The 25361-nt window shown below is 58.6% G+C and overlaps 1 protein-coding gene across 4 annotated transcripts; it reads right to left on the bottom strand.

Annotated features, from left to right (window-relative positions):
- Positions 1-1288: 1288 nt before the first annotated feature.
- On the bottom strand, positions 1289-25361 carry CALCOCO1 (calcium binding and coiled-coil domain 1). Of its 4 annotated transcripts, none has more exons than XM_032786716.2 (15): positions 25282-25361; positions 17206-17370; positions 16162-16264; positions 14892-15085; positions 14205-14363; positions 13607-13755; positions 12800-12890; positions 12379-12534; positions 11409-11663; positions 10642-10767; positions 10216-10311; positions 9780-9891; positions 8169-8383; positions 6134-6240; positions 1289-4263 (listed from the first exon to the last, which is right to left on the bottom strand). In XM_032786716.2, exons 2-15 carry the CDS (start codon positions 17365-17367, stop codon positions 4059-4061), a joined length of 2130 nt encoding a protein of 709 aa, XP_032642607.1. In that variant the 5' UTR covers positions 17368-17370; positions 25282-25361; the 3' UTR covers positions 1289-4058. The 4 variants fall into 4 exon arrangements, with proteins under 4 accessions (XP_032642607.1, XP_032642608.1, XP_032642606.1 ...); XM_032786717.2 differs by having other exon boundaries at positions 25311-25340; XM_032786715.2 differs by lacking the exon at positions 25282-25361 and having other exon boundaries at positions 3977-4263; positions 17206-17376.

Here is a 25361-nt window from a genome sequence, read left to right on the forward strand (position 1 = left end):
CCCCCATTGGACTCGGGCTCAGGATTAACTTTCCTGCTCCTGGGGGATTTTCTGGGACCCCATCACTAAGTGTCAAGACCTCAGCTTTATGTTTCACCCCGGAGAGGACACCTCCAGGCAGCAGAGCGCCCCCTAGGCCTGTGCTGGCTCTGCCCACCCTCTGAATTACCAGCGTGTCTTCCTGCAGCACCGGTGTAGACCAGGAAGATCTAGCCACCCACTGAGATTTTAAAGTCCATTTTAACCTTGTCCACAAACCCACAAGGAGGCAGCTTGGCCCAGGCCTCTCAGGACTTTTGGGTTCTACTCCTAGCTCTGCCACTAACTGGCTGGATGACCTGGACAAGTCACTTCCCCACTGTGTGCCTCAGTTTCCCCAGCCACCCACCCACATCTGTTTAGATTGCACGCTCTCTGGGTCAGGGACTGTCTCTTGCTCTGTGTCTATGCTGGGTTAGCACAATGGGATCCTGATCTTAGCTGGGACCTCTACATGTTTCCATAATAGTAATAAATCCATGCTAGGCAGGCTGGGATCTATGAGGCTGGGAGTCACGACGCCTGGCCTTCAGACCCGTCTCCTGAGGATCAGTCCTTGCAGCTTCCTCTCATGCATCTGGTCCTGGCCGCTCACTGAGACACAAGCATGGAATCACTGGTTAGAGCTGGCGCCAACAAGAAATGCTTGGGGTCATGCAGCTGCAGACCCCAGACATCCCGAGTCTCTGCCCCAAGTTCACTCCACAAAAGAGTCTGTAGCAGCTGGGCAGAGCGTCCAAATCCAGTTGGCACCATCTGAGTATTGATTCCCTCCCTGTGGTCAGCAGAACTGCGTTCTTACACTGCAGTGTGCAGATTGGCAATCTACTGCAGGCAACAATTCTGCCCAGTTGCCTACAGACTGGCCTCCCCATGGGAGCCAGGGGGGATATGGAAGGAGAGCTCCAGAGGCAAAGCCTGCACCAGCCAAGAGAGGGGGACAGATCTTTGTTTCTAATACTCGCCGTTGCGTTTATCCCGTCCTGCTCGGCTCCACCACGGCACCCAGCAGCATCCACCGTCGCGGCAAGAGGAACGTTGCCAATCCCAGGTGCTTCGGCTGCCTATCCGGTCTCGATCTCTGCCCAGGCATCGGCCTTACCCCGCTGCAGTTCTGCTGGCTTTTACTCCCAAGAGTAAAAATCAGCCTGACTATCCTGGCAGAGCGTGGGAGGGCAGTGATCTCCCTGAGCCCGGCGGAGCGGCGCGAGGTTTTACAGTGCCCAAGAAACCATAAATCAGGCAAAGCTTTGAAGAGACCGGATTTTATTAGAATAGCCAAGACATGTAATATAAATATATATACACACTTTACATGGGCCTTGTGTGTGTGTGTGTATGTGTGTGTGCACGCACTGGTTTTTATTGCTCTGACGTTTGGGGACCTTAGCTGTCTTTTTTTTGGGGGGGGGGGGACATTTAAAAAAAACAAAACCAAAACAGGCCAGGGATGAGATTGGGGAGAAGCAGGGACCAGCTGGACACATCAGAATCACCAACCACAGTTAGTTACAAAATCAAGAGCGTCTATACACCAGTGATCAGAGCAGCAGCCTCATCTCCTGCATTCAAAAGGCACAATCATGAACTCTCATCCCACCCAGCTGACTGACCGAGAATTCGGGGGCCAGCCAAACGCCTGGCTTCTTTCTCCCTCCCCCTCAAGCGGAGGAAGGGGCAAAGGGACAGTCACAACAGTATTAGATTTAAAAAAAATTAAAATAAAAGGAAATGCAACCGTGAATACGAAAAGCAAGTGCATGAGAATAATCCGGGGGGGGACGGCTTATGTACAAGGGGATTCGGGGGGTTGAACTGCCCCCCTCCCCCTGAAATCAAGCAAACCAACTGCAAATCAACACTAATTACTGAGCATGCTACAGCGAGCGGCTATGAGATGCAGAGACCCGGCAGAGGGGCATCCTGAATCATGAGAATTATAACAGTAATAATGGACAAGTCAGTTTAAAAAAACCAAAGTGAAAATAAAACCATTTCAGGGGTAGTGTCAGGGCTCTGCCCTGCCTGCTGCCCCATCCAGGGGTCATGCCAGGGCTGGTGACCCTCCCCGCGTTGTCTCCCCAGTCAGGCTAGTGTCCCCCCCCTGCTGCTCCTAGGGGTCATGTGAGGTCTGTGCATCTCCCCCTCCCCGCACTGTCATGTCAGGGCTGGTGCACCCCCCATGCCCCAGGGACCCTGTCAGCTCTCAAGTTGGCCAGGTGGGTCTTTGGACCTCTCCTCCCCATCCTGTCACACTGCATCAGGTGCCCAGAGGTTATGGGGGGGAGGGAGGGGCAGATTGCAACAGAGAGCCAGGCCCTGGTTCTGCCCCGGGAAATGCTGGCACAGAGGTTGGAGGATGCAATGGCAGTCATTCCTGATTGACACCCACACGGCTGGGATCCCTGGGGCGCCACACAGGGCAGATGAGTTTAGGATCAGGCCCGGGGCTGGGAGCGGCGCAGTTCCAGGCCAAGGGGATGCTGGGGCCAAGAGGCCGCTTAGCAGAAAAGGCAGCTGGGGAAACCCAGCCCCCAACCTGGGCTGGGACAGGACTGATACCCTGGTGTTCACTGCTCACCCCCATGTACACACACCTTTCCCCCCAGGTCATGTGTATCCACACACAGAGAGCTCTGGGCTCAGGCCCCTTTGCACCCCCATACCCTGGGGACTGCCCTGTGCCCTCCATCCAGTGCCCGGCTCAGCCCCACCTGCCCATGACCCTTCCCCATTTCCACCCCCTACCTGAGATCGCCAGGAAGGGAACGGTTTCGGTGATTGGGACTCTGGATCCTGGGGGTTCTCTTGGGCCGTTAACCGGAGTGGGAGGCAGTGGTGGCGGACGGCAGGAGCCAATAGAAGGCCCGTTGTGCCAATTACTTCTGCAGTTGACATTCTAACAAATCAGTGGTTGTTGGCGGCACGCTCCCAGCATTACCGGCTGGCTCTTGGTCCATGCCGGCGTCCTGCAGGGCTGAGCAGCGGCAGGCTCTGCCTGGTGTCCATGGATGGGGAGGCTAGGGTGGGGGCTGGGTCTCCTTGCCTCGCAGTCAGGGAAACTGAGTCCCGTGGGGGAACAGACCCTTATGACAGTGGCAAAATTCCCTAGCCCAGACATGGAATCCAGTAGCCCAGCCAGAGACCCAAAGGTTAGTTGACTGGGCCCAGGGGAGTGGAGCTGGGGGTGGGGCCAGGACCCCGGCACATAGGCAGGGAGCAGCACAGGAAGCTGCCTTTGGGATCGGGAGAGTGGGGAAATCCAGGCCCCTTTTAGCCTGAACTATGGGGAAGCCTAACCCCACTCAGCCCCCTCCCCAGAGCCTGGAGGGACCCAGGAAATCTGCCTACTCTCACCTGAGGAGATGAGAGGAAACCACCTGGCCTCGCCTTCTCTGAACTGCCCCTCCACCCCCTGTACCTTCCAAAATCTGCTGCCCAGCAGTTCCCAATACCATGTGTCTGGAGCCCAAGGGGAAACATTGGGGGGTGGGGGAGGAGACAGTGTGTCCCTACGGCAGCCCCCCAGCTCCAACCTCCCACCCCAGTGAGCCCTCCCCAGCTCTAAGCAATAGTCCCAGGTTCCAGGAGGCAGATGGGAGTTGGGGCACCCCCTCTGGGGATTCCTATTGCCCTGACACAGAGCCCCCTAGCCAAGGGGTGTGTGAGCCTGCCCCCTCTCCAACTGATGAGCGCTCAGCATCTGCACTGGGTGAACCCCATATTTGGAGGGTGGGAGCAACTCGCCCTATTTCACCCTAAGGCAGCAGAGTGGGGGCTGGAGACCTCAGGCCTACAGACTTGCCTGGGAATAGCCACTAGGGGACGCTAGTGCCCAGCCCCCCCATTCACTCCCTGCTCTCAGATGCCATGGAGGGCAGGAGAGGGGGTAAACTGCCCCCCAAGGATTGGGGGAGCTCCTAGAGGGTGTGCTGGGCGGGCAGTGCCTGACAGGATTTCCGGGGAGAGGCAGGGTGGCGTGACCCGAGGCTCAGGGCGAGGTGGGGGTGACAGGGGTGTCACTCGAAGGCGAAGGGGTCGTGGGCGCTGAAGAAGAAGTGGCTGTCGACATGCTCCTCCAGCGCCTCCTTGTCGCACTCCAGGGGGAAGCGCTCCTTGCAGATGGGGCACTCCTTCCACAGGCCGGGGGACGCGGGCAGGTCCAGCGGGGAGGCGCCCATCCTGCAAGGGCCCAGATCTGACGGCTGGCGGCCTGTGATGCCGCTGCACGGGGGCGACAGAGACAGAGAGTCGGCACCGCTAGAGCTCACCCCCCCCATGAGCGGGACCCTGGCACCGTGCCCCCGGCCCTGCACTGAGGGCACGGCTGGGCTGGGGGCCAGCGTTATTATGGGTTCCCCGCCTCCTGCTATTCCAGTTCTCCCCGCTCCTGATTCCCCCGTCTCTCTTTTTGCTCCTTCCCCGTTAGACTCTGCAGAAAACAGAGCAGAGGACCCTGCAAAGGACTGGCCCTCCACCCCCACAGCGCAGCAGCCCCTCTCCCTTCTCAAAGGGGAGCAGTGGCCCCCTCAGCCCAGAATTCCTTTTATTCCTCAGACACCCCCGGCTCATTGCCTCTGCACATGCATCCTGCGCCCACCCTGCCCTTCCCCCGACATCAGCATCCAACCTTGCCCCCCCAACGCGTCATCCCACTGCATCCCCTGCCCTCTCCTGACACCCCCATCCCATCCCCTGCATCCCTTCTGCCCTTCCCGACACCAGCATCCAACCTGCCTCCCCCCAACACGTCATCCCACCACACCCCCTGCCCTCTCCTGACACCCCCATCCCATCCCCTGCATCCCTTCTGCCCTTCCCGACACCAGCATCCAACCTGCCTCCCCCCAACACGTCATCCCACCACACCCCCTGCCCTCTCCTGACACCCCCATCCCATCCCCTGCATCCCTTCTGCCCTTCCCCCGACACCAGCATCCAACCCTGCTTCCCCACAACATGTCATCCCACTGCATCCCCAGCCCTCCACTCATACCCCCATCCCATCCCCCACATCCCTTCTGCCCTTCCCCCGACACCAGCATCCAACCCTGCCCCCCAATACGTCATCCCACCGCACCCCCTGCCTTCTCCTGATACCCCCATCCCATCTCCTGCATCCCTTCTGCCCTTCCCCCGACACCAGCATCCAACCCTGCCTCCTCCCAACATGTCATCCCACCGCAACCACCATGCCCTTCCCTGACGCTGCCATCCCTTCCCTTCTGCATCCTCCTGCCCTCCTCCGACACCCCATCCCATTCTCCCGCTGCACCCACTCTGCCAATCCCCCAATACTGGCTTCCCTCTCCACCCTCCCACCATACCTTGATCCCATTCCCTCTGTATCCACCTGTCCTCCTACAACACGCCGTCCCAGTCCCTCTGCCCTCCCCTGCTGCCACCACCCCATCCCACCCCACCCTTCCCGTGATGTCTCCATCCCATCCCATCCCATCCTTCCGATGTCCCCATCCCATCCCACCTGCAACCACTCTGCCCTCCCCTGCCGCCCCCATCCCACCTCTCTGCACTCAGCACCCTGCACCCTACCTGCCTTTCCTACTCCTGACACCCCCATTGCAGCCCATCTCCCCTGCACGGGGGGCTGGGTGCACAGACCCCACCTTGCCTTGCAGCTGGGTGATTCTATCTATTTCACTTTCAAATAGCCTCCCTCCTCCCCCGCCCGCCTCTGTCTGCAGGAGAAAGGAATCTAATGATGCTGAAAATTGATTCAGAAATGCCCTGACACGGCCATACATCTCCCGGCTCCGCACCTGCCACTTTTATGGCCACTGGCTGTAAAAGTCATCGGCTCCCTGCGCCCACAGGGAAATTTATATATTTTTACTAACTAAGAGGAGGCTTGGAAAGCTGCCTCCATCCCTCACTTCCCCTACTCCCCCGGCCCCCAACCCTGGTCCCCTCCATCCTCCTCCCCAGCCCCCCACTCTGCTCCCCTGCATCCTCCTCCCCATCTCCCCACTCTGCTCCCCTCCATCCTCTTCTCCATCCTCCTCTTTATGGGCAGGGCAAAGGAACAGCCCCTTGCTCTGCTGACTGGCCCCAGTGCAGCCAATCCCCTCCTCACCTGGCCATCTCATAGAAGACACTGCCCAACTCGGGCAGCAGCAGACTGGCCTCTTCCCCTCCGCTCCGCACAGCCGCCATCAGCACGGCCTTCTCGTCCTCCGCCTCCTGCAGCGAAAGTGGGTGTGAGAGCGCCGGGGACCAGAGTCCAGCCTCCACCGCCCAGCACTGGGGTGCCCCCTGCACATAGGCATAGTGATTGTGCCCCCCTCCCCAAGTAACCGGGCTGCCCAGAAGAACAGCCCTGCTATGTGTCATAGGACCTACACTGCTGAGAATGGATGGAGATTCTCCAGTGGCAGTGGGCTGTGCCCTGACAGCCTGGGGGTGTGAGTTTTATTCCTGTTGCTGCAAGATCCCGAGCTGCACCGCTAGGCCGTGGGCTACCCGACGGGTCTCTTCTAGTTTCCTGCCTCCTGGCTGTGTGGAGGAATCATGGAGCCATGCACGTGGCGGGACGGTGGGCATTGGGTCAGCAGCCTGCTCCCCCTTGCAGTAGGTGGTGCTGGGATTGATCCTCGGACCTGCTGGACTGCCTGAGAGATCTCTGAACCGAGCTGTGTCCCGCCCCGAGCGGGGGCAGCATGTTGTGATGTCGCTGCCACCCGGCCTCCCTGCCTGTGATCCCTCATTTCATGGGGCTGCCATGGGCCACGGGGGGAGTTCCTGGAACAGACACCTTGGAAATGGACCGAGTGCAGGGACGTTCTGGTCCCAGCAGCCGGGCAACCTCCCTAACCCCAGCATAGTTCCCCTTCAGGAACCCCAGGGAACCCCAAACGCCTGGTGATCAGCTGACTGTCACATCCAGATCTCACTAGCCCAGAAGCCCCAGCGGGTTGGGAGCTGGAGCTCTGGCTTCGGCCTGCCGGAGGAGCTACTGTGTTGTAACCAGACTCCCCCATCCTGCTGCTCTCGCTGCCTCCCTGGGGATGGAGATGGGGGCTCCCCCAGCACTGACGCCATGAGGCTGGCAGGGAGAAGTCCCCACTCTCCCAGCTGACCCCCACACACACTTTCCCCAGCGGGAGGCGCTGGAGAGACTCCCCGGCATCCCCTTTTCTCCCAGCCGTTAATGTTACTGCATGTTTTATCGTGCCAATTATCAGAGGTTTGTAAAATTTTACAGGGGCGGGTCTAAAAAGCCCCTCCCCCCACTCACGGCTGGAGGGGCGAGGGAGGAAGAAGCTGCCCCGTGAACGAACAGCGACTGCAGTGGGACACGGAGAGATTTCAAACGTGGGCCTGATCCCCAACCTGGCATGGACGCTCCTTCGCCCCTGTCCCGGGGGGGGGCAGGGGGAAGCGGGCAGCCATCCCCGGTCCTGCAGCTCCAGGGACCTTCCAGCTACTTCTGACAGGGATGTGGTAGAGGGGAATGCAGAAGGGTTTAGGGGGCTGGCAGATAACCCCTCCTTCCGGGTGAAGCAGGCTCAGATGCACCCTCAAAGCGGGGTTTTCTGTTCCCCAGGAAGATGGGGGGGCCCAGCACTCTCCTGCAAACCAAAACCCCACCCTATCCGCCTACGGGCTTTAAGGTTCCAGAGATCAGAAGCTTGAAGCCCGTCGGATGAGACAGGGAGCTAGTGTGCACTACCACGCGTGGTGGGTCCCTGGGCACGGCCACAAGAAACGGGATAGACAACAACTGGGCTCAATTCAGGGGCTCAGCATGAGATGCCGCGGGGGCTACTGCTCACAGGAGGGTGAACTGAGTGGGCGGGGGCTGGGGCTGCATCGTTCTGGGGTCCCTGCCTCAATCTAGGGTTGATGTTCTGCGTGGGCCAAGGGGCCACTGTTGGCAAGAAAGAAATGGTCACAAGATGGGGCTGAAAGTCAGGACTCCTGGGTTCGATCCTTAGCTCCGAGAGGGAGTGTGGAATAGCAGGGTAGACGAAGCAGCCAGCAGCCAGGACGCCAGGATTCTATTTCCACCCCGCCCCTGCTCGCTGTGTGACCGAGGGCAAGTCCCTGTGCTTCAGTTTCCCCCTCCACGCTGCACGGTGCCTGGGGGTCCTTGCCCCCCGGGGACTCACTGAGTCGGAGCTGTTGTCCTCGGTGGGCTGCTTGATCTGGGTGGTGATGGGGGCAGGCTGGCTGATCACCACCTTGTGCATGGGCTCCCGCAGGCACGGCGGGGTCTTGGTGCCGGCCCGGTTGTCGCACAGGCTGTAGGGGCTGAGCTGGGTGTGGATCCTCATGTCCTCGGGGGACTCGTCCTCCGAGTCCGAGAGTGGGGAGTCCAGGGAGCCTGGGGGGAGGGGAGGCCACAGGATCACTTGGGCAGCCAGTGCCCCCCGCTGAGCAGGGCAGGGCAAAGGGGGGGAACCCTGCTGGCGGGAGGAGGCTGGGAAGAGCCAGCCCAGGGGTATGTGGAGGTGGGGGGGGGGTTCTTGGGGGAGGAGCCGAGGACAGCTGGCACTGGCAGAGTGTTGGTAACTCCAGGGGGCAGCACTACTCTTCTGGGTGCAGGGGAGCAGCATAGGGCAATGTCGGAGAGGGGGGGCAAGTGGAGAGTGCACACAGCAGTGAGAGAGAGGAGGGGGGGTCCTGGGGCAGAGAGGAGGTAATTGGGGGCAGAGCAGGGGGGGATGAACAGGGGTTACAGTGAAGGGGTAACCATCAGGGGTGCCGGGGAACGGGGTGAGGCAGTGAAGTGGTAGGGAGGTAACGGGGGTGGGAAGATGGGCAGCATGGGGGTGGGGAGGTAACATAGGTGGGGTGGGGAGGTAACAGGTGGGAGAATGGGGGTGGGGGGACGGAGATAACGGGGTGGGGAGGTAACAGAGGTGGGAGGATGGGGTAACAGGGATGCGGGGGATGGTGGTGATGGGGTGGGGGGACTGGGGTAATTGGGGCAGGCACTGTCTGTGGACACCTGCAAGGGGGGAGTTGCATGGAGTGAGGAGGAAGAGTCATTGGAGGGGGATGGGGAGGTAACGGGTGGGGGGACAGAGGCAGGGATCAAAGTAACTTAAAGGACTTACCAGTACACATGGCCTCAACCGGAAGAGGTGGGGCCTTAACCAGAAGGGGCAGGGCTCAACAGGTAGAGGCGGGGCCTCAATAGGAAGGGGCGGGGCCTTACAACATTTAAAGGCCCTGGGGCTCCGGCTGTGGCTGGGAGCCCCAGGGCCTTTAAATCATCCCAGAGCTCCCAGCTGCAGAGGTGGCTGGAAGCCCTGGGGCAAAGGGTCGAATTCAAGGGCCTGAGGCTCTGGCCGCCACGAAACTCCGGGCCCTTTAAATCCTCACCTGAGCCCGGTTGCCAGAGCTCTGTCGGCGCTTTAAAGAGCCCGGGGATCTCTGCAGTGGCAGGAGCACCGGGCCCTTTAAATCACGGCCGCAGAAACCCAGTCCAGTCCGGCACAGCGTACTGGCTCTTACTGGTATGCCGGACCGGACTGGCTTACTTTCACCTCTGGACAGGGGTAATAGGGGCGGCTGGGGAGGTAGCAAGGGTGGGAGGATGGGGTCGGGAGGTAACGGGTGGGATGGGAAGATAACGGGGTGGGAGGACAGGGGGGATGGGGTTGGGGAGGTAACAGGGGTGGGGTGGGAAGGTAACGAGGTGGGAGGACGGGAGGGATGGGGTTGGGGAGGTAATGGTTGTGGTGACAGGGGTGAGGGGACGGGTTGTTACGCACTCAGCACCGTTGCCGCCGCCTCCTCCTCCTCGGCCGCTGTCACCTCGCTCCACTTCTCGTCGGCCACCTTCTCCAGCCGCTCCTCCAGCTTGCGAGCGTACTCCAGCAGCTCCTGGGGAGGGGAAGCCACTGGGGTGAGGATTGGCCCCACCTGTGCCCCGGGCACCAGGCCATGGGGAGATTGGGTGGGGACCTGGGGGGGGGGGCAGGGTCTTTGCCTGCCCCCACCCACTGCCCAGGCTGCAGGGCCCCTGCCTGACCCGAGGGCACCGCACAGCCCCTATGCAAGGAAGGCCCTGATGGGGGCAGGGAATGTGGCTCATGTCGCCCCCTCCTGGCAGTTTCTTGGCCCCTACTGGAGCCTGGGCCAAGAGCTGTTACCTGCCCAGCTCCGGGGTTCAGCCCCCTTTGACCTCTGACCCCAGCTGGCACCAACCTGTTTCTCCTCCTGGAGCTGCTCCTTCTCCTTCTCAGCCACCTTCAGGGCCGCGCGCAGCTCCTTGAGCTCCCGCTTGCTCTCTGATAGCTGCACCTGGGGTGGGGAGGAAGGGGACACGGGACCGTGAGAACTGAGCCCTGCACCAGGCTCGGGAGCAAACCTCCATACCCTAGGCACCTGATCCCCTAGACCCATGAGTGCCACAATCCCTTCTCCTATGGGGCACGGCACCCCCTAACACCCATGTGCAGTTTTCGGGGTAGGGCCTCCCCATCCCAGCTCTGATTCCTTCCCTTTAGGGCACGGACCTCCCCTCCCGCATGGCAGGGCCTCCCCATCACAGCTCTGATCCCACCCCTTATATGGCAGAGAGTGGGGTTCCCCTCTGACCCGGGGCAGTGCTCACCCCCCTACTGGTCTTACCAGGCTGGAGTCCCTCTCGTGGGACAGTTCAGATTTCAGCACCTGCTTCTGGGCTCGCTCCTCCTGCAGGTTCTTCTCCAGCTTCAGCACCTCGGCACTCAACTTCAGGATCTTGTCCTTCTCCGCCTGCAAACGGCATAGGGGGCGCTCATGGGGGCCGACCCTTGCCTGCCGTGGGGAGCCCAGCACATCTCCCTAGCTAGGCTGGGATGGAAGGACTACAAATACCTAGTGCAGTGCTAGGGGGTGCTGCGCTGCAGGGAGCAGGGGAAGAGGCTCAACAGGGGGCGTCCTAACCTCGCAGCTAGGGCTGGCCCCAATGTGGTGCTTGGGGGAGCTGTGCTGCAGGGAACGGGGCAGGGGGCTCAGTAGGGGGCACTCTCCTCTCTGATAAGAGGTTTAGGGGGTTCTGGGCTGCAGGGAGCAGCGGGATTAGTACAGGGTATTCTCCCTCATGCTGTGCTTCAAGTAGCTCAGTAGGGGGCGCTCTCGCCTCAGCCAGTGCCCACCAGGGGGCACTGTGCTCAGACATAAACCAAGTTCTGAGCATTGTGTGGGTCAGGACAGGGGGACTTTTCCCAAGGCCTGGACATGCTCGTCCCTGCTCCCTGTCCACTGGTCACTGAGACAAGCCCAGCTAGGGGATGCGCCTTCATTTCCTATCCTAAACTGTTGAGCATTGCCAGTACCCCACCCTAGAGGCGGCTGCACCCCGGCAGTGGATGCAGCCATTCAAGTGAGAGGCCCAGCGAGGTGGGGGTTGGCACCTCTATGCTCTGCAGCAGGTTGCTCTTCTCCTTCCACCACTGGCCTTTCCCTTCCTTCCATTTCAGGGTCATGTCCGCCAGCTTGATGTTGGTTTCGGCTGACTCCAGCCGGCTCTTGTGCAGGTCCGAGATGGTCCGGTCCCGGATGGAGGAGGTGCTGGCCAACTCCTCCCCAAGCAGCACTACTTTCTGCTGGCTGGCGGCAAGGAGGTCCTGGGTGGAGCGGAGCTGCTCACACAGCGCTTCCAGCTGGGCCTGGGGGGGAAGGTAACGGGGGGGGAGGGAGGGTCAGAAATAATGAATGGGATGGAAGAGGCCAGCTGGGCTCTGCCCCTGCATCCCACGCCCAAACACAGCGACAAGGGAGCAGTTGATGGCATTTAAAAGACTGTTAAAATTCTTTACTATTAGCATGTGGAACTCCCTGCTACAGGATGTTATCAAGGCAAACTGCTCAGTGAGCTCTGTGAGGTGCAGGGTAGCTCTGAGGTCTGTGCGCCAAAGCCAAGCTGGAAATAGCTGGCCTTTCTTTAAGCCAGGGTCAAATCCCATTAGGGCTGATGCAGGCCTTCTGGGCAGCCAGAAGATTTTCCTCCCGGCAGAGATCTTCAAAATCCTGCTCCAGGAGGGTGCCAAAGATCCTGTGGCTCTTTTCATGTGAGTGGGGTTTGGGCTGCTGCTTCTTGGTAAAATACTATCCTGTTATTCTCCATGTCCCAGAAGTGGCTGCCTTTCAGGAGTCAGTGGGAAAAGAACCCAGGAGTCCTGGTTCCCCATCCTCATCCCTAGAATACACACACAGGCACCTGCAGCAGGGAAAGAGAACCCAGGAGTCCTGGCTCCCATCCCCCTGCTCTAGCAGCGACACCGCCCTACTCTCCTCTTTTCCAGGGAAAGGGCTGGTGAACGCACACACCCAAGCAGGGGGAGGGGGGAGCGGAGGCTGCGCCATGGCACCCAGGGCACTCACCGTCCTCTGCTGCGCGGCCGCCAGCTTCTGCTGCAGCTTGCTGATGTCCTCCTGCAGCACCAGGGCCTGCGACACCTTCTCGCTGTGCCGGGTCTTGGCCAGCAGCAGGTCGCAGGCCAGGTTCCGGCTCTCCTGCTCCGAGGCCTGCAGCTTGACCTGGGGGGTGGGGGTGGGGGACATGATCCTCACGTGCCGGGCCAGAGACTCCTGGGGGGTGGGGATGGGACCCACCTCCCTTTCCTCTGGGTGCCCCCTGGGGTGGGGGAATCCTGCTGGTCTCTGTATGTATGGAGTGGGACCCCCACTCCTGTGTGTGTCTGAGGGGGAGGGGAGGGACCCCTGCTCCTCTGCTCACCCCAGCTAGCTCCACCACCAGCAAGTCACCCCTGCAAGCCCCACCCCGGGGCTCCGCAGGGCTCACCTGGTAATGCTCCTTCTCGGCATTCTCCTCCTTGAGCTGGTGGTGGATCTGCTCCTGCTCCCGCACCAGGGACTTCACCGTGTCCTTCATCCTGGGGAGGGGGCGGGGGGGACGACAGACAGGCAAAGTGATCCCCGGCTCGGCTCAGGGCACAGCTACAGTGGTGGGAGGACGGGTAAGGCTCAGCAAGGGGGCCGGGCAGACCCACTGCAGACCGCCAGCTCTTCCGCGACACTGCCGGGCCAGAACCCCAGGGTGAGTCTGTGTCCTGCAGCCTTGCTAACGAGGCCCCTTTAGTCAGCACGGCCTGGGCCTGGCCCTGTCCTAGCACACGGGACACTGCAAACCCACTCCGACTCCAGAGGCTGCACCCCATGGCACATGAGAGTCCATGCTGCCGGGGGCGGGGGGAGACAAAGGACAGAGCATCCAGCACTGAGCCCCCACCCTGCTCCCCAGAGCACAGCACAGCGCCCCCTATGGCATTAGCCCATTCTCACTCAGGACGAGAGCCCCCAGAACCGCTGGCCTCACTCCCTTCCCACAGGATCCTGGGTTCGGCCTCGGTGGCCATCCAACTGAGTGCCGACCAGGTCCAACTCCACTTAGCCGACTGGATGAGATCACAGGCCTGGACCCATCCTGACGAGCCATGGGGGAGGAGGCCACCGTCCTTCCCAAGCCAGAGCCCTGTTATTCACCTGCTGCTGCCTCCCCCACACCCACCAGTCCAGGTGGGTCACAGCACTGACCCTAACTCCCGTCCCGCTCCCCAAGCCTGTTGACCTCCCACCCACTGCTGCTCACCTGTCCAACTCCACCTCCTTCTGCAGCACCTTCTCGCTCAGGGCCTGAACGTCCTCCTCCAGCTCCTGGATGCGGGCCAGCTGTCCCGCCTGCTGCCGGCTCAGCGCGTCCCGCTCCTCCATCATGGCTGCATGGGAGCTCGAGAGATCCTGGGAGAGGCACCGCCAGGCGGGGAGGGGAGGGGTGAGCCAGGATCGTGGACATGGGAAGCCCCGACCCGTCTCCCACCTCGGATCAGCACAGAGTCTGGGTGCTCTGGCAAGGGGCAGGGAAGCCCAGGGGCCCCCCAAATCGGAGAGCCCCTTTGGAATCTGGGGCTAAGACAGTGGGTAGCAGGGAACATAAGGAGGAATATGGGGGTCTCCTCCTAGGTGGGCATCTCCAGGGAGGCAGCCCAGCACAGTGGCCTGAGCAAGGAGCTGGGAGGCCTAATTCACCTGTCCGTGTGCCTCAGTTTGTCCCCAGTGTGACAGGCAACAGCCCAGTCCATGGGGATGGCACTGGATCCTTATCAATCCAGGAAGCAGGGTGGTGGGGAACTCAACCCAGTGGCTGCTGCCCGATAGGGCCCGGTGCCTGCAGAAGGCACCCAACACACCTTGTACTGCTCTGCCAGCTTGGTGTGCTCATCCCGCATGGTGCCCAGAGCCTCCTCCAGCTGCTCGATCCGGGCCTGCAGCTCCTTCACCTCCTCCTCCAGCCGTAGCTTCTCTCGCAGGAGCCTGCTGTGCTCCTGCTGGCTCTCCTCCAGCTGGTTCTGGGGGGGAATGGGACCCACAGGGACCGGCGCCTTTAGTACGGACTGAGGGGGCAGGCACTATACTCACCCAGGTGCCCAGGACATTGCAGGGCGCACAGGCAGGCAAGGGGTTAACTCAGGTGGGCGGAGCAAGAGACAGTTGGTGGGGGCTCTCATCACAATAGGGAGGTGTTCTGAAGGGGCAGAGCTGCTGGAGGGCGGGGCCAGGCCTAAACTCCGCCCCATTTCCCAATGCAGTTGTTACTGCCTGCCCTGCAGGGAGAAAAGCCTGGCAGGAGGGGAGGGGTTTGAGTTGACTGGGACATGGCCAGGTGCCCTCTTGGGCAAAGCAACAGCTGATCCCTCCTGTTGCCCTCCATCTTGTGCATTGGGTGAGCTCACAGCCTAACTGGGGCCAGGGGAAACTGAGGCACAAATCTGTGAAGTGACTTGCCCAAGGCCACTGGCAGAGCTGGGACCAGAAGCCAGGTCTCCAGGCACCCAATCTGGTGCTCTACCCACTAGGCAATACTGACACCTCATTACCTGCAGCAAGGTGGCCTTGGGCACCACCAGCAACATGTCCATGTTGCCCTCGTCATCCTCCTCCAGCGTGACGAGCTCGTCCATGGGCCGGGGCTCGCTGAACTGGAAGGGGCTGCTCTGGCCGCGCACCTCACCATGGCGGTCCACGTAGCGGAACTGGTACTGTTGGGCCCCTGGCTTGGGCAGGTAGCTGGCTGCAGCAGGACAGACAGGGCCCAGCATCAGATGACTCTGCCCCACCACTGCTAGGGCCTTGCCAGCAAGCTGACTGCCTCCAGGTGGAGGCTTGGATGCCCCATATTCTGGGGCTCGATCTGATCCCTGGCTCTCCCGTGACCCATCTTGCCCCCAGCTACCGCCCCGAACTCCTGAGTCCTGGCACCAGCGTGGTTGGTACCATGGCCGAGCGGCTGGCAAGTGCCTTGTCAGTAGATCACGTTGGTCACAGAGGTGCTGCCCCCCAGCCAGTGTGCCGCCCCCTAGCCTTGAGCCTAGTCTGTGTGGCCTGCTCTGGCCTGGCCTCTCTGACAACCAGTGGGTAGCGCCAAAGGCCGACGGTGACCTGGATGCCCGTTCCATCACGGGCTGCTTGGAAACCTGCCATCCCATTCCAGTCCCAGCCTCGCTCCTTCCCCCCAGCTGCCTCCTGCACCCTTTCCTAAGATCCTCTCTGCTTTACCCCCTCCTGTCCCAAGCTGCTGACCCTGGAGTCCCATGGGAAGCCCCTGTCCCAATCCTCAGCCCCACACGAGATGTCAGGGCCAAGCTGTGTGAGCAGTTCCTCCCCACCCACTGCTGCCTCCTCAATGCCCCCTGTGGTAATTGCACCAGGGGGCTCCAGGGAGCATTTGGCTTGCTGCTGCTGTGGCATGAGGTCATGGCCACACCTGGAGGCTGGACCCCACGCGAGATGGGCCCAGGGACCTCATCTGGTGCAGAGTGTGGGGATACTAGACTGGATCGGCCTCTGGGTCTGATCCAGAAATGCAAGGCGATATTGGGCTAGATGGGCCCTCTGGCATGACCACATCTATCAGGGAGGCCGGGATACTTGGCTAGATGGGCCCTTGGTCCGACAAGCCACGGCAAAGCCTCTGTAACCCAAACCCTTACCCAGGGCTGCCATCCCTTCAGACCGTTGCTCCGGCTGCTCACTGACGGACCCCCCCCCTCTGATCTCACCCTCCTGCAACCCCCACGCATGTAATCTACACACCGCACACTCCCCTCCCCGGAGTTCCCCCCTCAGCCCCAGAGCTCCCCTACCTACCATGGAACTGGACACTGGAATGGACGGGCGCCCCTTCCGCACCTCCGTCGGGCACCACGCACCACACGAAGGTGTAGTAATCCCGCACAGACGAGGCCTCCACCTGGACAGACAGACGCAGGCAAGAAGGTGTCTGAGGAACCCCTGGCATTAGCTGAGCGTTTCTCTAGCGCTCATCAAGTGCCAGTGTCACTGTCCTCATTGGAGGTGGGTTGGGACGGGCTATCAGCAACACTAAGCTACCCACTAAGCCCGGGCTCTGACCCAGGTTTGAGCCCAAGCCCTGCTTCCGTCCACACACAGATCTGTCTGACCTGGGTCCTATGACCCTGCTGGGGGTGGGGATGGGTCAGAGCCAAGGCTTGTCATTTTGCAGTGGGGAGGCAGCAGAAAGCAGCAGACCCGAGTCAAAGGTCCACAGCGAGACCCAGATCTGGCAATTGTAAGCCCAGGTTTACCCTGCAGCATGGATGCTCAAGCGTGGGCTCGGAACTGCTGAAGCCTCAAGCCTGGGTCTGCAGCACAACTCAGCCTAAGATGATAATACTTCCTGGCTGTTACACAGCACAGGAGGGCAGTATCATTCCCCTGCCCACCCGTTTTACAGATGGGGAAACTGAGGCACACGGCGGGGAAGTGACTTGCCCAAGGCTGGCCATCAGGAATAGAACCCTGGTTTCATAAGTCCCAGGCCAGCGCACTAGCCATTCAGCCACACTGCCTCATTTTGCTTTTGCACGCAGGGAAAAGCAGGAGGCTTGGTCGACTTGTGGGTGAATTTCAAAGTGGCCTGTAGAAGTGGGCCCCTCCTCTCATGTGCACGCTGTGGGCTCAGCGCAATGGAACAGCAGTGAACGCAATAGGAGGGGAAGCCTCTACCCCAGGTGATGAGGCCAGTCAGACACCCTGCGCCTCTCCATCTCAGCCTAATTCACTGCCTGATCAGAACACTTGCCATGCTGCCCCCCATCCCCCCGGGGCAAAGCTACAGGGGAGATCCCAGCTAACGCATCCAGCTCCCACCCGCCTCTCTCTTCCCAGTACCTTGAATATCCCGATCCAGTCGCGGGCTGACGGCTTCATGCTGGGAGGCAGGGTGTAGTGGCATTCGACCTTGGTGTTGGGCACGTAGGTGTGGGCTACGTTGAGAAAGGCCATGGTAGAGTGGGGCTGTGCCTGCGACTTGCTAGGAGACACCTCCTCCATCCTCTTCATCAGGGTGGAAGGTGAAGAAGGAAGAAGGACAGTGTGATAGTCTGTAACCCAATGTTCACCCTTTCTACAAGACTATGATAAATTCTGTACAAAGTATGCCTTGTGCGGTATCACTCAGAAACTCGTAATTTGCTGACCATTATTGTCCTGGTAAAAAGCGTGTGACAACACTGTATGTAAAGTTATACAATTCTACTGTATGACATTGCAGAGACATGTTCCAAGTTTAAAAAGTCAGCCACAGACCAGTTCCAGAAAGACAACAGGCAAACTGACGCCTCAGCTAGGTGTCAACAAAATCAGATGGACCATCACCTGCTTAAGTGGCCATTCTTTGGCAGGAAAAAGGGTGCAAGTGAGAAAGTTACATTTTGGCAAAGAAAGCGCTGGAGGTTCCCATCTCCTGCTGTCTCCTGAACCTCAGCTGGAGATGATTCTCAAAGAAAATGAGAACTGTCAGAAAGGGGAAGAAACTCCCCACAAGATTTCTCCTTTCGTCTCTACTCATAGCATCGACAACACCTGAAGGACAAAGGAAAGGATCCTAGCAGAAAGGAATTCAGCCAGTGAGGCTGCTAGAACATGTAGGGACAGAGATTTTTGCTTTGAAATCACTTAGTTTGTTAGGTTAGACATTCTGACTTTTATGCCTTATTACTTGTAATCACTTAAAATCTATCCTTCTGTAGTTAATAAATTTATTTTATTGTTTTATCTAGATCAGGGAGCTTGGATTGAAGTATTTGGGAAACTCCATTTGAGATACCAGGGTTTGTGCATACCATTTTCTATTAATAAAATGATAGACTTTATATGAGTTCGTGGTGCCCAGGAGAGAGCTGGGCACTACAAGACGCACATTTCTGGGGGAAAGTCTAGGACTGGGAGTTTGTTGGTGTTGCTCTGCAATGTAATTCACGGGTGGGTGGCTGTACCCTTGCAATGTAGCTGTGAGCGATTTACATGTGTGTGAGCAGACGAGGAGCGGTTGCTCTCACAGCAAAGCTGTGTAAAAGGCACCTCAGATTGGAGAGTTGAGGGGACGGAGCTGCTCAACAGTCCAGATTGTATCCTGGGGAATGTCACAGGTGGGAGGGAGAAAAGTGATGGGGAAGGGGCAGGATGGGAAAATCCCACCCTGGACCAGCCTGGGATGCCCTGAAAGTCCTGCTTCCCTACATGGCATGGGAACTCACCTCACGGGCATGGATGCATTTAGCTTCCCAGCCTGCAGGAGGCAGGGCAGTGCCACTGTCTCTATTTTACAGAGGTTCTTGGGCACACAGCAAGTCCATTTCAGAGCCGGGAATTGAACCCAGGAGTCCAGGCATTCAGGCACCTTTGGGGCTGGACCCCGCAAGACCCCACATATTTCAGACAGAAAGGGATCTTTGTCTAGTCTTTTAACTCTGGTTAGTGTGTCACTAAACTATGTCTCAGGGCACTTGGGTTCTGTTCCCAGCTCTGACACTGATCTGCTGTGTGACCGTGGGCAACTCCCTCCCTCTGTGCCTCAGTTTCTCCTTCCACCCTGCAAAATCTTTGGTGCAAGGATGGTGGCTTGCACCTAGACTAGTAATCTTGGCCGGGGTCTCTAGGACTTAATGCAAATCCATTGACAAAAACACTTCAGCTTGCCCCGTGGTGCCCCGTGCCCATCCAGCAAAATGCAGACCTCTGACACCCAGGAAACCCGGAGTCAAGGTATACATCAACGTAACTTTAACTCTGCCCTTTCTAAGTGATGGCCCAGGGTGCCCACAAGATACGTACTTGCACTCTGCCTTTGTGGCTCGTGCCCATCGCTCAGGGAAGAAGCATGCACCAGCTGCAGCACAGAGTCCAATGTTGTCTCTTAGCCAAGGTGAAACTTGTGTCCAGGTGAACAGGACTGAATGGCTGCTGCCTATGCCCACTCTATGCCTGGATACGGAGCCTCCACTGCAAAACCAACCCCACACCCGCTGTATTTTACAACCTTTCACCATTGCACACAGAACCCCCTCAAACACAACACTGTCACTCAACCATCAGGCCATGCCCACCCCATCCTTGTACCCCACCTCGCTGCTGATGCCCCCCATGGCAAGAAGACTCCCGTGCCCTGCTGCTCACATATGCTTCCCAGCTCAGCACTGGAGTGAGACAAACGGCATCTCTCAGGATGCAAGTGCACCGTTTTCCCATCCTCACCCACGTGGGGTGAGGCATAGGCAGAGGGGCTCAGAATCTCTGAGGGAAAGGGCACCCCCATATCGCCCCCATCACAATCACAGCTCTGCTCAGCTTCTCTGGCTAATCCCTCCACTGTTCCATATAGCTCCACCTAACAACAGCGACCACAGCTGGAGCGCACACAGATAATTCCTACTGGCTACCGCCAGCTCTGGAGGGGCAGAGTTAAGGCCACGTTGGGGCATCCCTTCACACTGCCTTTTCTGGTTGTCCGAGGTTTGAGTTCTGCTGGACGGGCACGAGACCCAACAGGCAACCTCAGCTCTGGGTTAACCAATTTTTTGTCCGTGAATTTCCTTGTTTCCCAACCAGAAAGAGAAACATTTTTGGTAGGAGTCAGTGGTCAGGCAGGTCATTATAGCTGTCCCTTAAGTTTGCAGCCAGCTAGCAAGGAGGCTATGTGATCCTAAGAGCTACTGTCCCCTTTGGCACACAACCACGGGTTGTATTGTGAAATGTCTAGAGGGGGGAGCTGCTAACAGGGCAGTGAGAGAAATCTCATCCCTGGCCCCAAAACTGACCATTTTATTCCGTGGTGGTTTAGTTACAGTACCTTTATGCAGTGCACTCATTCTCCTCCTCACATCAGGTAGCGCCCCCATCCCCATTTCCGGCTTCCCCTCCCTGTCCCGCCCCACGAAGCCATTCAGGACCATTCCTTAGCATGTGAGAAGCCACGAGCATGTAAGAAATTTGTTCTACATGTGTCACAAGCAGCTGCTTATGGGAGGGCCACACATTCTCAGTTACAGCGGCTGCGCTGGACACCAAACTGGGCCCCTGCCAGGCGCCCCTCCAGCTGCTCTCCTTGCAGTGATGAGGCTCCTTGCTCGCCCAGCCTTCAAGCTGGCCCCCTGGCCAGCCCCACACAAGGGTGCTGTCACCTTAACTTTGAATTGTCTGATTTTCAGAGATTTCAATGTGTGGTGTACTCAGGGCCCCTCCAGAACCTGGCTCACATTTGGGTTGAGGGAGAGGGGCTCAGACCCCTTAGTATAGCAGGGCCCCCAAGATCCTGGCACACACACATGGGGGGAGGGCAAGGAAAGGGGCTCGGTCCCCTCATCTCAGAGGGACAGGGTTACTGGATCCTGGCACACACATGGGGGGCAGGGGAGGGGCTCAGATCCCTTAGAACAGCAGGATTCCCAAGAACCCAGCACACACAGGGGTAGAAAGAGGGACTCAGACCCACTCAGAAGAGCAAGCTGACACCCCCTCCCAAGATCCTGGTACACACATGGGGGGAGAAGGTGGGGCTCACATGCTCCCACATCCCTAGCCACCCCATTTACCCTACCACTCCCCCACGTCTCCCCTCCCCATGTCTCACCCCTCCTCGGAGCCCCCAACCCCTCTCCACTCCCTGCTACCCATCCCCATATATCTCATGATTCCCCTTCCCCAGCACTCTCCCAACCCCTGGACTGGCACAGCAAGCATTCAAGTGTCATTCCTTTTCCTTTCAAAAAGAGTTTGTGCCCCTTCTCAGGTCTCTGCTGGCCTCGGATTACAGTTCCCAGCAGTAACAGAAACCCTTCCACAGAGGCAGACAGTTGTGCCTGGCCGGTGATTCGTCCTCAGATATCTGCCAAGGGTAGCTTTCAAAGCTGCAATACCTGGAGGGCAGCTCAGGGTCACAACCTGTCCCCTCGACCCACCAAGTCCCGTGCAATCACTCTGGCTAGAAACCGTCTTTCTGCACGTCACATTTCAAGAGAATCCAACAGAGCATTTGACTTAGAACTGTCAATCTTTAACCACAGGGGTTCTCAACTTTAACCGCAGGAGCAAGCTCTTCTATTGTGTCTTTCACCCATGGATCTCAAAGCATCAGTCTCTTCATTTTACAGATGGGGAAACTGAGGCACAGAGCAGGGAAGGGACTTGCCCAAGGTCACCTAGCTGGCCAGGTCTCTGAGTCCCAGTCCGATGCTCTAGCCGTTAGGCCCCAGAAAATGTGGCCCTACGGAATCAGGTGATGTTTGCCGCTTCACTGGGCGAGCAGATGGATCTACTGCCCTTGGCATGGGTGCTCCGGCACAAGGGGAACTGCACTGGCTTTAAGAAATGCTGCTGCGCAGTGAGAGGACAAACACAACCCCCCACCAGCTGGCCTACCAGCAGTATCTGAGTTTCATCCTGCCTCTCCAGCATCAGATCCCAAAGTGCTTTACAAGCAGCGTATACCAGGATCACTCTGATTCCTGCCCTGGGGCGGAGCCCACAACGGCCATCCCACACGGCTATAGAGAAGTGGAGTCTCCAGTGTTACCCACTCGTATGGTTTTGTCATGATAATGAGTGCTTTCCTTAAAGCTCCAGCTCCTGGAGTGAAGGGGATACATGCTGATTTCAGCCTTTCTTAAAGAAAAAGAAAGTTTTCAGCCCTTGTGGCAGTGGAGAAAGCTTCAAAATGTGACCCCAGTGCACCCTAAATGTTCAAAAAGCAGAAGGCAAATGAAAAGAACCCCAACGCCATTATCTGTACATAATCTCATGATTTTTGGTAAGCCTGACTCATGATGTTTGAACATTTGGGGTTGGCGATACTGAGGCTCGTACCCAGCTGGGGAACACCGGGAGAGGGGATGCACGGATGCAGGCTGAAAGCCCAGGCTCTTGTGAAAGTGGCTGCAGGCATAGGCGCTGACTCCGTGGGTGCTCTGGTGCAAAAATTAGTGGGTGCTCTGCACCCACTGGCAGCCAAGCTCCCCTCACCCCCCCATCTGCCCCTTCTCCTCCTCCTCCACCCCCGAGCGTGCCGTGTCCCCGCTCCCCCGCCTACCTCCCAACGCTTCCCACCTGGCTGCCGCCAAACAGCTATTAGCATGCTCTGGAGGGGGCGGGAGGGAGGAGTGGGAATGTTGCACGCAGGCAGGGAAGAGGCAGGGATTTGGGGAAGAAGTTGGAATAGGGGCGGGGGGGAGTCAGAGTTGGGGTGGGGACTTTGGGGAAGGGGTGGAGTGGGGATGGGCCCGGGGGGGGGGTGTCAAGCACCCAGGGGAAAGAGGGGACGTCAGTGCCTATGGCTGCAGGATGCTTAGCGACAGCAAAAGAGCCAGGCCCTTGATTTTACATCTCAGCTGGAAGCTCCAGCACCTGGCTGGGGCATCGGTTCAGAACAGCTTAGAGTACTTTGGGGTCTTTGTATGCTAGTGCAACAGGCTCTTGGTCCATGATTGGGCCTTCTACGTGCTACTTAGGGTGACCGGATGTCCCGATTTTTGGGTCTTTTTCTATATAGGCGTTTATTACCCCTCACCCCCTGTCCCAATTTTTCACATTTGCTGGCTGGTCACCCTAGTGCTACCATAACACAGAAATAAGAACAGCACGTGTTGCTTTATCACTAGTATCATTTCCCTCAGAAGCCTGGGTTTTCCTGGAGGGTCTCCCCCCCAAGCATCATACAGGCCCAGTACTGCTTAGCTTGCAAAACACAGCAGGGACAGACCACCACGTCAGGGCAGCAAGTTAGGCACAGGGAGAGAGACATGCTGGCCCTGTCTACACAGCAGCTGCAATTAACTCAGCAGCTAGAACAGCAAATTGTCTAGTAAGCTTCATGGCCAGGGTGAGATTGCGTCTACACTACAAGTTAACAATGTGGTAACAGCCAAGAGACTCATATACTGCACTGATGGGGCTGCAGACATCTTCAAAGGGGTTCACTGCAAAGGCAGAGCACAGGGGGGTGACCAGGCACCTCAATTTCCTCTCTGGACAAGCCAAAGTCCTCGCTCAATGATCCCATGTGACAGAGGTGCCCTGTAACGTGGTGCCTTCCCTGCCATCATCAGACTCTCCCGCACACAGGCGCCCACGTGCAGTGATTATATGTGGTGAGTGTCCCAGTACATCTGAATGAGATCCCCAAAGTGCGCCTGCACCAATTATAATCCCCGGTGCAGCCATGCCAGGGTGGAAGATCTGCTGGGAAGCAGTGTGGCCTAGTGGATACAGGACAGGATTAGCACTCTGGGGATCTGGGCTTTAGTGCCAGCTCACACCCTGCTTTGCTGGGTGACCTTGTGTCAGTCACGTCCTCTCTGTGCCTCAGTTTCCACATCTGTAAAATGGGGATAATGAGGCTGACCTCCTTTGTAAAGCACTGTAAGACCCACTGATGATAAGAGCTAGGTATTAATATTAGCTCCTCTATACAGTCCTGCTGTTACTAACTTCCTCTGACATCTGAGCATCTTGAGGTTGGCAGGGTGGCGCTGTGGCTAGAGCGTGGAATTAAGGCAGGACACCTAGCTCCTAGCTCTGCTGTGTGACCTGTGCAAGTTACTTCCCCACGTGGTGCCTCTGTTTCCACTCCCAGCCTTTGCCTATGGAGACTCTTGAGCTCTTTGGGGAAGGGACCATCTCTTTGTGACTACAACAGGGCCCTGATTTGGCTTAGGGCCTCTCAGCTTTGCTCTCCTGGGAATCCTGCACAATCACCGCTAAAAAGTGCTCGTGGCCTGGGCGAGACACCTCCTGATCGGCCCCACAAGCCCAGACAGCGCACGGCTGGCGTGGGACCTCCTGGCCATCACCCAGCCAAGTGCCTGAAGCTACATTCCTTTCCCCTCCCAGGAGTCTGCTGCTCCAGTTGTGCGGAGCCATGTGCCAGCCAAGGAGCAGCCATGTGCAAAACAAATCCCAGCAGCTGCCATCCATCCTCTCCTCTCACCTGGCTGCCAGGGACAGGGGGAGGATTCCTTGAAGCTTGCACAAGGCAAGCAGGGCGCACCAGACTTATGCAAGGCTGGTTCCAGGAAGAGACAAGAGAAAACCACCTCCCAGCTTGGCAAGAGAAGAAAAGACTTACATCCCCAGCGGGTTTCGGGGGAAACTCTTCCCACTTCTCTCCCGGCCGCCCCCGGCCCCTGCTCTTCTCGCTCAGAATAAAAGGCTTTAAAAAATCAAACGGCTCCAAACCAAAGCGACAAAGGAAACTCGTGTTCGGAAACCCAAAGCCACAGGCGTGCTGGGGAAGGAAGCTGCACAGGGGGGGAACTTGTGCAGGGGGGTGAGGGAGTGGTGAAGATTGCCCTGATGGACAGGCCTAGGCGCAAATACAGGCATGGGAGAGATTCCTCGCTCTTTAATGCCACGGGGGTGGCTAATCTCTGGGTTGCTCGGGCCAGGGGCATCCGCAGGGTGGGTGTCAGCTCCAACCAGGCAAACAGCACAGCTGGGCAGGTCGCAGGCCTGACCCAGCAGCCAGGGGAGATGGGAGTAAAGCAGTGGAAACGGGCTTAAGCAGGGGGGGAGGAAAAGGGGCTGACAGCTGGGGCGGGGGTTCCATCTCCTGAGCTGCCCCCTTCCAGAGGAGACGGATGGCCCCACTGCCCTCCCTGCAGCAGGGAGCCCAGCCTCCCAAGGCCTCGAAGCACAGGCCAGGCAAGCCTGAGATCAGGGGGCTGCTGGACTCCAGGGTACCCTGGCTACAGGCACAGCCCTCTCGAGGAGGGGGCACTGCGGGGGGGAGGAGCACGGATCGCCCCCAGGGAGCCCCTGGCACGAGGCTGCACGGTGCAGAAAGGGAATTGCCCCTCTCCAAAAGCCCAGACCCACTCCCTCCCCCAGGCAGCAACAGAGGAAGGAGGCAGGGGGCAGGGGCCCGAGGGGAGGAGAAAAGCAGAGACGCCCCATTAGAGAAAGAAGGTCTCTTACCCTACAGAGCAATCAGCTGTTCCACTAACCTTTTACCAACAACAAAAACACCACTCAGCCCAGCAGGGGGCGGAGGGAAG

This window comes from Chelonoidis abingdonii, chromosome 26 (assembly GCF_003597395.2).
Source record: "Chelonoidis abingdonii isolate Lonesome George chromosome 26, CheloAbing_2.0, whole genome shotgun sequence".
NCBI classification, from domain to species: Eukaryota; Metazoa; Chordata; order Testudines; family Testudinidae; genus Chelonoidis; species Chelonoidis abingdonii.

What these genes read in the sequence shown, in the direction of transcription:
- CALCOCO1 (XM_032786715.2), bottom strand. Translation starts at nt 17,376, where the DNA reads ATGAAGAGGATGGAGGAGGTGTCTCCTAGCAAGTCGCAGGCACAGCCC. An exon ending in ACGAGAGGGACTCCAGCCTG is followed by an intron (nt 10,312 to 10,641) that starts GTAAGACCAGTA and finishes TCCCCACCCCAG; the next exon opens with GTGCAGCTATCAGAGAGCAA. An exon ending in AGGACAACAGCTCCGACTCA is followed by an intron (nt 6,241 to 8,168) that starts GTGAGTCCCCGG and finishes CTTTCGCTGCAG; the next exon opens with GAGGCGGAGGACGAGAAGGC.